Source organism: Podarcis liolepis (assembly GCF_965112155.1).
Source record: "Podarcis liolepis genome assembly, chromosome: 2".
Lineage (NCBI taxonomy): Eukaryota > Metazoa > Chordata > Lepidosauria > Squamata > Lacertidae > Podarcis > Podarcis liolepis.
The window spans coordinates 127582854-127595473 of NC_139555.1; the positions used below are offsets into that span (position 1 = coordinate 127582854).

At 46.0% G+C, this 12620-nt stretch overlaps 1 protein-coding gene across 6 annotated transcripts in view; it reads right to left on the minus strand.

Moving 5' to 3' along the window:
• Nucleotides 1–1586: 1586 nt before the first annotated feature.
• The window catches only part of LOC310701445 (uncharacterized protein), a 79970-nt gene continuing 68936 nt past the window's right edge, over nucleotides 1587–12620 (minus strand). For 2 of the 6 annotated variants that reach the window (XM_083492281.1, XM_083492285.1), the window contains one exon: nucleotides 1587–4872. In XM_083492281.1, the coding sequence (XP_083348407.1) occupies nucleotides 2990–4792 (1803 nt within the window). In that variant the 5' untranslated portion in view covers nucleotides 4793–4872 and the 3' untranslated portion in view covers nucleotides 1587–2989. Of the gene's footprint in view, nucleotides 4873–5544; nucleotides 5661–5995; nucleotides 7782–10313; nucleotides 10410–12620 lie in introns of those variants that run through there. The other 4 variants (XM_083492280.1, XM_083492283.1, XM_083492284.1 and 1 more) reach the window with 4 other exon arrangements.

Here is a 12620-nt window from a genome sequence, read left to right on the forward strand (position 1 = left end):
TAAGGCTCCCTTGTCCCAGGGTTACCTTAAGCCACAGCTCAAGGGAGACGGCCGTGCTTCTTTGTTACTGGTTAACCCCAAACTACAAGTTGCTTCCACAAGCTTGCAGGCAGAAATTCTTTAGTAAGGCGCAACCAAGAAGCTAGGCGTTGGATTTAGCTATTCCCCCGGATAGGCACACACAATACAAGAGAAAGTTTCTTGCTTAAAATTTATTTTAAAACATAAAGAACATGCTAAAAAGCAGGCACATCTTTTGGTAGATTACAAGTAAAGAGAAAAGAAAAACGTTGCAAAACATAGCTAGCTAATACTCACTTCTACACTCTAAGGCAAAGATAGGAGAGTTCAGAGTCCTTCAGAGATCCGCATTCAGAGGTCTTAGAAAACCTTCATCACAAAAGAACGGCTGCTTAGGTGGAACATCAGCAGCCGGGTGATTTTGCGGATTGCAGAGCGCGCCTTCCAGCCATTCTCAAGATCTTTTATCCCTAATTTGCACGTGGAATCAGATCCCCCAGGCCCAATCACCACTCTTGGTTACATTTGAATTCTCCAATGACCAGCTTGTGGGCTAATAATTTTAACTTCTGACAGCTGGGCCAATTAAGACTCCAGAGCCTAGATCAAAGATGTTTCCTCCCTTTCTTGGAGCTTATGCAGATGCACCTCCTTTGGGCAAAAAACAGGGAGATAACATCACCGGCTGGATATACATAACTTCCCTCACAGGTGTCAACCCTTCACATTATCCAGAGAATTCCTCTCCCATAGTAAACCTTTCATGCCCTTGGAGCCGACGGGTCTACGGGTTAAAGCAACAGGACCTAGTTCCCATAATTCTTGCTGGTTTCCCACAAGGCCTCACTCTCCGCTTGACCAAAGTACTAACTTTACTACAGGTGCCCTGGGGGTGGGAGAGAGAGTGTGGGTATAGCCCCCCATAAGGCTCTGGGGTTACTGGAACATCGGAGCACCCTGCCTAAAGTGGAAAGCTATAAAAATGTTGGGTGTTAACAAGAACTTGACTATGGGCCAGATGAGGAAGACACCCTCAACCAAAGTAGAGAAGGAGAAACGAGGAGAAAGAAAGAAAAAACCGACTTGATGGAGATTCTTGCTTTCAGAGTGAAATCAGCTTATGCAAAAGCAAATAAACTACCAGGAGTTTGATTGATTTTATGAAACTCAAGATCAAGAACTCCAAACACACTACCAGAAAAACTGATTACAATGCTCAAAATTGCTGAAGAAAAGAACCAGCTATAAGTTTCTGGCTGATACGCTCAAGAATTCAATTCCCTTTAGTTGAGAATTCCTGGAAGGGAACTTTTTTATGTACATAGGGAAGAAACAAAGATGGCAAGGGCCAATAAAAACAGAGGCATTCTAGAGGAAATATATTTTTAAAAAGAGCTGGGAGATGGATGCATCAGAGAGCCAGTGTGGTGTAGTGGTTAAGCGCAGGAGTCTTGTAATCTGGGGAACCGGGTTCGCGTCTCCGCTCCTCCACCTGCAGCTGCTGGGTGACCTTGGGCCAGTCACCCTTCTCTGAAGTCTCTCAGCCCCACTCACCTCACAGAGTGTTTCTTGTGGGGGAGGAAGGGAAAGGAGAATGTTAGCCGCTTTGAGACTCCTTAAAGGGAGTGAAAGGCGGGATATCAAATCCAAACTAGACGAGCTGGAGGAGGGAGATAGCTGATAAGGGGAAAGGGGACTTAAAACTGTTTAAAGGATTCAATGATGGATTTAAATTTGTTTTCATTGAATGTGAATGGTTTGAACAACAAAACCAAATGAAATAAAATTACACATATTTTCACAAGGAAACAACAACAAAAAACGATTCTTGGTAAATAAAGGACTAGGACAGGAATTCATATAAAACAAAGAAAAGAGGGGTGGTACTATATATATATATGAATTCCAAACTGGACTCTAAACAGATCTTTAGAGGTGAAGAATTATTGCAGTGAAAGTGATGGTGCAAGGAGAAAAAAATATTATTGGTAGGAGCTGACGCACCTAATGAGGAAAAAGAAAGATTTCTTCCAACTATTGGATGAAAGTATGTCTGAGGTTTATGATGGAAATATAATTATTATGGGCGATTTTAATGGAGTAGTATCACTGGACTAAGACAGAACACTGCAGAAAGGTATCTCAAAAGAAGGCAAAATACCAAATACTTTTTTTGTAATTAATTATGTAATTAGGAAGAATTTATAGAGAGTTTGGGAAATGTATAAGGATTTGTTGGAAAAGAAAACATCTTTGTGGCTTTCAGCCAACCAGATGAATTATAACTAGGGAGAAAATTACTTTACTTAGGGTGATGCTCCTGAAGAAACCATGAAGCATTTCTTTTAGGGATAACTGGGTCAAATGTTCCAAGAAGACAGATGAACGACAGTAGCAAGAGTACTTTATGCACAAAAATGGCAAAATCAAGAGACAGCTACACTGTTCCAAAAGTGATGGAATATGTCAAATTGGCAAATTTAACTATGAAAATAAGAAATCAAGGCAGACTTTAAAGAGGAGTGGAAACCTTTTGTTGAATATTTAAAGAATTTTTGTAAACATGTACAAACACAGGTAGGAGCTGAATGAAAAACAACAGTTGAATACTTGCTGGAGAAGAGTGTGGAAAAGGTAAGGTGTAAATATCTGAAAGATGCAGCAATTTAAAAATTCTATGGGGAAACCATGGAGAGGAAGTCAAGTATGAAATAAATGTATATCTGGAAAGTATGTAGCAATTTGTAAATAAATTCCATATAAAAACAAATTGCATATAAAGTAATAGAAGAACTTCCCACACTCCTTCCATTCAAATCATTTCTGCTTTTTCTATTTGTTGGTATATCTGTTGGGTTTCAACTCTTAAAGCTTCTCCTCCTTGTGAGTCCATTGATGTTTTGTAAGAACATCAGGATTGAAGAGCTATCTACACTCCATATAAGTAAGTGGTTTTCGCTCTGTGAGTTCAATGGTGTTTGCTAAGGTGTCCACTTCTATTGAAGCTCTTTCCAAACTCCATGCATTTAAATGGGTTCTCCCCTGTGTGAGTCCGTTGATGGTTTCTAAGCGTTCCACTCTCAGTGAAGCTCTTTCCACACTCCATGCATTTAAATGGTTTCTCCCCTGTGTGAGTCCGTTGATGGTTTCTAAGGTTTCCACACTGACTGAAGCTCTTTCCACACTCCATGCATTTAAATGGTTTCTCCCCTGTGTGAGTCCGTTGATGGTTTCTAAGTGATCCACTCCTAGTGAAGCTCATTCCACATTCCATGCATTTAAGTGGTTTCTCCCCTGTGTGAGTCCGTTGATGGTTTCTAAGTGATCCACTCTCAGTGAAGCTCATTCCACATTCCATGCATTTAAATGGTTTCTCCCCTGTGTGAGTCCGTTGATGGTTTCTAAGTGATCCACTCCTAGTGAAGCTCATTCCACATTCCATGCATTTAAATGGTTTCTCCCCTGTGTGAGTCCGTTGATGAATTCTAAGGTTTCCACTTTGACTGATGCTCTTTCCACACTCCATGCAATTAAATGGTTTCTCCCCTGTGTGAGTCCGTTGATGAACTCTAAGTTGTCCACTCTCAGTGAAGCTCTTTCCACACTCCATGCATTTAAATGATTTCTCCCCTGTGTGAGTCCGTTGATGAATTCTAAGGCTTCCGCTAGTAGTGAAGCTCTTTCCACACTCCATACATTTAAATGGTTTCTCCCCTGTGTGAGTCCGTTGATGGTTTCTAAGGTTTCCACACTGACTGAAGCTCTTTCCACACTCCATGCATTTAAATGGTTTCTCCCCTGTGTGAGTCCGTTGATGGTTTCTAAGTGATCCACTCCTAGTGAAGCTCATTCCACATTCCATGCATTTAAGTGGTTTCTCCCCTGTGTGAGTCCGTTGATGGTTTCTAAGGTTTCCACACTGACTGAAGCTCTTTCCACACTCCATGCATTTAAATGATTTCTCCCCTGTGTGAGTCCGTTGATGAATTCTAAGGCTTCCGCTAGTAGTGAAGCTCTTTCCACACTCCATGCAATTAAATGGTTTCTCCCCTGTGTGAGTCCGTTGATGAAGTCTAAGTTGTCCACTCTCAGTGAAGCTCTTTCCACACTCCATGCAATTAAATGGTTTCTCCCCTGTGTGAGTCCGTTGATGAACTCTAAGTTGTCCACTCTCAGTGAAGCTCTTTCCACACTCCATGCATTTAAATGATTTCTCCCCTGTGTGAGTCCGTTGATGAATTCTAAGGCTTCCGCTAGTAGTGAAGCTCTTTCCACACTCCATGCATTTAAATGGTTTCTCCCCCGTGTGACTCCGTTGATGAATTCTAAGGTGTCCACTATGACTGAAGCTCTTTCCACACTCCAAGCATTTAAATGGTTTCTCCCCTGTGTGAGTCCGTTGATGAATTCTAAGGTTTCCATTGTTAGTGAAGCTCTTTCCACACTCCATACATTTAAATGGTTTCTCCCCCGTGTGAGTCCGTAGATGAATTCTAAGGCTTCCGCTAGTAGTGAAGCTCTTTCCACACTCCATGCATTTAAATGGTTTCTCCCCCGTGTGACTCCGTTGATGAATTCTAAGGTCTCCACTCTGACTGAAGCTCTTTCCACACTCCAAGCATTTAAATGGTTTCTCCCCTGTGTGAGTCCATTGATGTTTTCTAAGGTTTCCATTGTCAGTGAAGCTCCTTCCACACTCCATACTTTCAAATTGTTTATGTTCTCTCTTTTCACACTCCATGTATTTAAATGGTTTCTTTGTTATTCCCATTGGACATGCCCCACCAGAATTCTGACTGCCTTCTCCATTGTCTTCTTTCAATGGGGTGGGGAGAAAATCCTATTTGTTTTCTAGGAAGAGAACAAAGGAATATTACACACATCAATTAACACCTGCTCTTATTTTAACGTCTTGTACAATCTCTCCTGTCCTCCATATGTTCCAAATGTTTAGGAAAGGCAAATGAAATAATGTAAAATAATGGTCATGCATCATCAACCTTTTATAACCCTTAATTATTGTTAATGAAGCAGTATTATATTAGAATACGGTTGAACTGTGGGCTTTACGTTTGATAAAAAGTGGTTTATCACAAGAAAGGGAGCTGCTCTATGTTCCATGAACCTGGCCAAGATTCATCAGGGTCCTAAGTTCATCATGAAGTTCTTCATCCGCTGCACTATAATCCTCCACCCCTTGGGCCACATTTTGTCCCCTTCGACCTCTAGATCTTTATTAATCACCTGCACACTCCCTTTGGCCTCAGGAGGTCCATACTGACCATTTTGGGAGACCCATATATAAGTCTAGTGACAAGGCTTGGTGTTTGTGGTCGGTTGAAGGAGTGCTCAGTGGGAGAATGTTGTTGGGGCTGGACCTCCATCTCTCAGCCTTGCATTCTTGAATGGAGAGAGCTGGAGATGCAGAAGGAAAGCAGCTGGAGCCTGACTGCTGGGAAGGCCAGATTGAGACACCCACCCCCATTATGATTTATAATAATTATATGCCGCCGGGTCTCGCACCTGCCTCCTGACACTGGCTTATCTTAGCGGAGATTCCCTGTCCAGGCCTCTCTCACTGTTCTTCCTCCTTTGCCCTGGGTGGCCAAGGGCTTCTGGATATTCTAGCTCTGCTCCAACTGGGATTTATGAATTTTCATATGAAGAACACAATATAAAAATATGTGTGACACTGAAAAAGGTGAGCATTAAAGGTGAATAACACTGATTGTGGGAAAGAAAAGAAAGAAGATGAAACCAGCAGTGTGTCCACCAGAATGTAATAATAATAATAATAATAATAATAATAGTAATAATAATAATAGAATTTATAATTTCCCAAAGGGCACATCTTGAACATCATCTCTTTATGCTTTTTCTATTGACTTATGTGGATATAATGTGTAACAGGAGCTAAATGTTAATTATCTTATTTTTTATAAGCATTTTGTTTCAATTACTATTTTTTGACTACCTAATCTGAGTTCTTATACAGTGGTACCTCGGGTTACATACGCTTCAGGTTACAGACTCCGCTAACCCAGAAATAGTGCTTCAGGTTAAGAACTTTGCTTCAGGATGAGAACAGAAATTGTGCGCCGTCGGCGTAGCGGCAGCAGGAGGTCCCATTACCTAAGTGGTGCTTCAGGTTAAGAACAGTTTCAGGTTAAGAACAGACTTCCAGAACAAATTAAGTACTTAACCCAAGGTACCACTGTTTCAATTACTATTTTTTGACTACCTAATGTGAGTTCTTATACTTTTTAAAGTTTTTCCAAACTTCTGGCCCATGGGCCTTAGGGTGCCTATGCCTGGGATAGAGGGTTAAATCAGGGCTGGCCAAATGGGACTCAGCTCCGTCCCCTCCTTGCCCCTCCCTGCACCTCCTGCCTGAGGGGGCTGCCTCAGTCTCCCTCACGGTGGAGCAGGCCCTGAGGACAGCCTTCTCGCTGCCTTCCAAAATAGTCATACCTCGGGTTACAGATGCTTCGAGTTGTGCGTTTCCGGGTTGCGGGTTATTTCCGGGTTTCAGCGCTCGCACATGTGCAGAACCACTAAATCACGCTTTGTGCGTGTGCAGAATCACCAAATCGCAACCCACACATGTGCAGACGCAGCACTGTAGGTTGTGAATGTGCCTCCCGCACGGATCACATTCACAACCTGAGCGTCCACTGCACAGGAAACATGACACAGAAGACCTTGGAGTCTCACCGTGGAACACAACAACAACAACAACGATTGGTTATACGTCACTTTGGGCTGCCCTGGGCGGTGGCGTAGGGTGTCCCCGTTACAACAGCCCTGCAAAATAGACCGGAGTTGCTACGCGCTTTTGGGACTTGGAAGAGTAACTTACGGCAACCGTAAAGGGCAGTCCAGTGTCGAAATTACGGGGGCCTCTTTTAAATAGGGGCTGATGTTTGAACTTGGGCTTTGCTAATGTTACGGAATTGGCAGGGGGGGGCACTTGTGGGAGAGCAGGTTTCTTTGGCCGTCTCCCCCTTCCTTGCTTGCCCCTTCTGCGTTCCCACGGCAAGTCCAGCCGAATTCGACTATGGCGTGTGGTGCATATCTCCGCCTTCAGACGGAAGGAGCCAGGCAGCTTTCTGGGTCATGTGCCCAACTTTTCATGAGCCGATATTAAATCCCAAAAGAACTACAGCTGCTTGTTACAAAGTGAGGGGGCCGATTTCGGTAGGTTTGTGATATTAACTCTTTCCACGCTCATTTCTGATGCTCAGAAGCAGGTGCACCCTTTCCTATATCGTCCTGATGACATTCTCAGTCTGACACACAGTATTTACACAGAAACACGGATCAAACACAAAAAACCCTTTACATAACTCCCTTTCTAAAATACACTGAGACCATCTTATAACATATCCCCGCTATAACACACAAGTTCTAATTAAATCCTAATATTTACTATACCTAAACATTGAGCACCACAGACTAACAACAACAATAATAATATGTATTATTTATACCCTGCCCATCTGGCTGAGTTTCCCCAGCCACTCTGGGCGGCTCCCAATCGAGTGTTAAAAAAATATTATTTAAAGGGAGCGCTGAGCAGAGCTCCCTGGTGCCCTGCGGAGGCTTTGCGCCACTAAGGCAGAAGCTAAAACAGCTAGAGGGAGCACTGCGCAGCACTCTCTCTAGCTGTTCTGGCTTCTGGGGTAGCCTGCGAAGCCTCCGCAGGGCAGCAGCGAGCCTTCATCCCGGGCTTCCCCCGCCAGCCCCGACAAGCTCTGGGAGTATTCCCCACCTCCCGCAAAAGCCCCCAAGAGCGGCGCACCCTTTAAGGAGCGTGCGGCTCCTGCGAGCTTTTTTACGAGGTGGGAGAAGGGACTGACGCAGCCACTCAGTCCCTTCTCCCTCCTCAGGGAAAAGCCCCCAAGAGCTCTTTAAAGAGCGCGCGGCTTTTGTGGGAGGTGGGGGAATTCTGTAAGATTATTTGGGGAAGTTTTTCTAATGAAAAGATATTGTCACAGATGCTTGTTTTTGCCATTCTCAAAAGTGTGAATTTGTGTCTGCAGAGATAACATGCCTTTTCTTCACAGGAAAAATAATAAATAAACAAACAGAGTTAACAGAAAACCTTAATCCCATTGTTCCTTTGCAGATTTATATACAGAATCAACCCCTTAAATTCTAAGTTCCAAGAGGTTCAATGAACAGATGGTTTGCAGTGGAAGAGATCTGCACAAGTAGCTAAGTGTGAAGCAGTAAAAACGAAAGTGCAACCTTGTGAGCAGAATACTCCACACATCTTGGGGTCTTTGTGTAATAATTGTGTAAGTCAGACTTGAGGCAAGCGCTGAAGGCTCTTCAGGGCTGGCAACCTCTTCCCAATCCCACTGGGTTCCAACAGCCGCACTAACACTTAACTGTACAGAATAGGCACCTGGATGCAGAAGCCAATCCAAAGGGGTGGCTGGTAGTGGAGGTGGTGAAATGCTTAAGTTCCGAGTTTTTCATGTGTGCTAAAACTCAGCCTGCTTGGTTGTTTTTTTATAAAAAAATATTTTTACCAACATGCTATAATATTATTGTTTAAGTTAAATAAATTGCTTAAGTTGTTATTAAGGAAATGATTGTTTTTCTCCTTCCAATAAATTACAGCAGAAATGTTGTCCAAATATATACAGTTAACTTATTAAACCTCAGAATGATTTCATAATTATCTGTCTATGTATTTCTAATAGTGTAACCAAATCAGAAATTTTTGATTTAAATAGAATCATACTGACTAGTGATTTATTGTAAATTGTGATTGAAATCAATTTGATTTATATCAAATTCACCCTGATTGCAATCTACCACGACGTCTGAAATAAGGCTGGAAGTTTACAGAGGCGAACAGGAGAATGTCCTGGCAGCTGCTACTATTTAGCGGTCTAAAATGGATAAATGAAAATATCATCAATCATCACACACTCAGTTTCATCAGCAGGCAAGCCAAGATGCATCCTAGCAGGACTTTTGGGTTTGCGCTAGGATATAATTGGTGGTATTCAGGACAAATCAAAGTATGGAGATAAGTCGTAGTGAATACAGATGATCTGGGACAGCCAACACCCTCAGCAGGGAAGCTGGGTGATGGGGGTGGGGGTCAGTGGTGCTGGAAGGGGAGGGGTCTCTGATGAGGCTCCTCTCCCTTCCTTTAACCCTTCCATGGACTCCCTCTCTCCTTTTCCCCAGCCAAAAGGGACCCAGCCAGGCGCCCCACGACCCCAGGGATTCCTGGGGACAAACTGCTAAAATCAGCAGTGATACACTGGGTCAGAAATATAGGTCATAATTAGAGCTGAGTGATATATTGGTATATTGCCCAAGGCTGGCTTGAAGTTTACATCGTGATAACTGTTTCCTAATACTGAGCTGGCAATATATTATGAATCAGAGTGTGTGCAAGGGCTAGGCAACACCTGCTTTTCAACATTGCGATAACTTACCAGCTAAACGCTGTAATGTTAGTAGCAGCTAAACCTCACAATATCACCTGCTAAATATTGCAGGGCTATTAGCAGATAAAGATTGTAATGTTATCATTACCAAACCTCACAATATCACTTGTGGTTTATTACCAGCTAAACCTCCAATATCACCTGCTAAACGTTGCCATGTTATCAGCAGCTAAACATTTAAATCAGCCACAAGGCCTGAAATAGGGGTGGAACTGTGCAGAGGAGAGCAGCGCAATGTCCTTGCAATTGCTACTACTTAGGGGTCTAAAATGGATAAATGACAATATTATCAATCATCATCTCAGAGGGACTTTTGGGTTTGGGCTTGGCTAGCAAATGGTGGTATTCAGGACAATCCTGTATGGCAATGATGATCTGGGACTGCCAGCAGGGAGACTGGGGAATAAGAGGTGCTGGAAGGGGCGGGGTCTCTGTCGAGGCTCCTCCCCCTTTTCCATTAACCCTTCCCTGGACTCCCTCTCTCCCTTTCCCCAGCCAGGCGACCCCAGGGAGAATGGGGGGCCTCAGCCCCACCCCCAGCCCGGCTTGGGCTCCTCCTTCCCCTTCCCGCCAGGGCAGCTGAGCCTCTCTCGGCCCCCCAGGAAGGAGGAAGGGGAGTCTGGCGGGGCTGCTGCTGCTGCTGCCCAGGAGACCTTGCAGGTCTGGGGTCCCCCCTTCCCCCCCCCTGGGTCGGGGCCTGGATCGGGGCCCCTGTCGACGGGCCCCAGGGAGGGCGCTCTCCTTGCGGGGGGGTCTCTTCCTCCTCCTCCCCCCTTGTCCCCCCCTCTATTCCCCCCCCTTCTCTCCCTCCCCCTTTACCTCTTGGTCCTCCGCCTCCCTGGCTCCGGATTAGTCCGCTCTCCTTGTCTGCAAGAGAAAGGGCGGCGGGGGGGGCGGCGGGGGGAGGGAGGGCTCTTCAGCGACGCCCCTCCTCCTCCTCCTCTCCCTCTCTGGCCACTTCCGGCGCCTTTCCCGACGCGCGTGTCCCTAGAGCCACGTCTGCAAGAGCAGCCCCCCCTCCCTGTGTCCGGAGGGGAAGGCGAGGGGGTGGCGCTGCCTCTGGCCTCCTGCTCTGGGGGCTCCATGGGGACCCGGCCCCCGCCCCCCCCAACTGGGCAAGTGGAGGCCGGGGGGGGGAGGGTCTCCTTCTGGGCCTCCTTCTGCATGCCAAGCCCTCCGCCGGGGTCCTTCTGCAGGCAGAGCAAGGGCTTCGCCCCCTGACAGCCCAGCCCAGCTTCAAACACCAGCCCCTCTCCCCCCTGGATGGAGAGGTGTTCTTGAGTGTTGCCTTGTCACTCCCATGCAAGACCACAACAGTCCTGTGAGAGGAAGGGGGGGGAGCATTTCTGCAGGCTGAGGTCCATCCATCCATCCAGCTGCCCAGGCCCCAGCACCTCCCCCCCCTAAGAGGGAAGGGTCCCAGTCTGGAAATCCCCCCTTCCTGCTGGAGATGAGGCAGTGAGGGATTCCCTTGCTCTGGAATTCCCTTGCCAGCAGGGAGACTTCAAAAGCCCCCCCCCCATGCCTCCCCCTTCCCTCATTTAGGAGGGAGACTTCTCATCTTGTGGTTGGGTCATTTCAAATCCAGTTTTTCTCTCTCCCTGCAATTTTAAGCAATTCTGGCTCTTGTGATCCCTGCAGGGTATTAAGTGTTGTTCTAACCTCCCTATTGCAGGTGGAAAGAGGAATGTGGGGCCTGCTTATAATATCTTAGGGTGGCAGGATTAAGATTTGGGGCTGGGACTTTCAGATTCAGAGCCCCTCTTCACATGAGATTTCTTCCAACTATTGGAGGAAAGTATGTCTGAGGTTTATGACAGAAATATAATTATTACGGGTGAATTTAATGGAGTAGGATCACTGGACTATGACGGATCACTGAGGGAAAGTGTCTCAGAAGAAGGCAAAATACCAAATACTTTTTTGATATGGTTACAACAATGGATCTACTAGATCAGGGGTCAGCAGACTTTTTCAGCAGGAGGCCAGTCCACTGTCCCTCAGACCTTGTTGGGGGCCGGACTATATTTTTGGGGGAAATGAGCGATTTTGGCCTGTCCGCAAAGAGGCCTGAAGATGTTTGGCTTTACCTGTCCCAGTTGTCGTCCCAATAGCCCCAGTTGGGCTTCTCCAGCCAGGTGCCAGGGCAGGGCAGGAGGCTGCGTTGGCCGGTGAAGACAGAAGCAGCAGCCCCGGCGGAGCCGCGGACGGAGGCAGGGGAACCGGGGCGTTGCTGGAGCTTTTACCCACCAACTGCTGCTGCTTCCCAACCCGCAAGTGGCAGCTGCGGCCACTGCGGCCACTGCAACAAACCGCCTGAACGCCATGGGAGGAATGAAGGAGGGAGGGGGTGACGAAGAAAGCATGTGAGGAAGCGGCACGGAGAAGGGGCACAGAAAAGGAAGGAAGGGCAGACTGAGGGAGAGGGAGGAGGAGCAAGAGGAAAACGCAGCAGCAGCCGACAGCCAGCGTCACCCCCCCTTCCCAGCGCCACCCTTCTGAGGCAGGCAGGCGGGTGAGCCGACTCCCCCCGTTGATGGCACCCGGTGTGGGACAAGATTGCTCGTCCCTGAGGAGAAAAGCGCCGCCGGGTGAGGGAGAGGGAAAGAACGTGTGTGCTGGCAATCCACGCGGCGATTCCCGGACCATCCGCAGGCTGGATCCAGAAGGCAATTGCGCCTGATCCGGCCCACAGGCCTTAGTTTGCCAACCCAGATGCTTGGAGATTCAGACCTCCATTAGAACAAGAGTAAACATGTTCTTCTGATTCAAAGGATTCTGCGGGAAGAAGAAACATGATCTGGATACTGAAGGAACAGCCTGCAGGATTAAAGACTGTAGAGATCCAGCCAAGAACTATATCAGATCAAAACTCCCCATGGATGATAATGAGGGGTGAAAAGAGTTCATTGTATAGATGGAGACTAAAACACTGAATTACAACATATTCCAATTACGTTAGAGTATCAAATAATGTTAAAAACTTTGGAAATATAGGGGAGGATGAAACTTTCACTTTTACGAAGGATTTCCACCATAAAGAGAAAAGTTTTACCTAAGATACTGTTTTTATTCTAAATGATACTAATAATAAATAATACAAGCTTCTTTAACAAATGTCAAAGA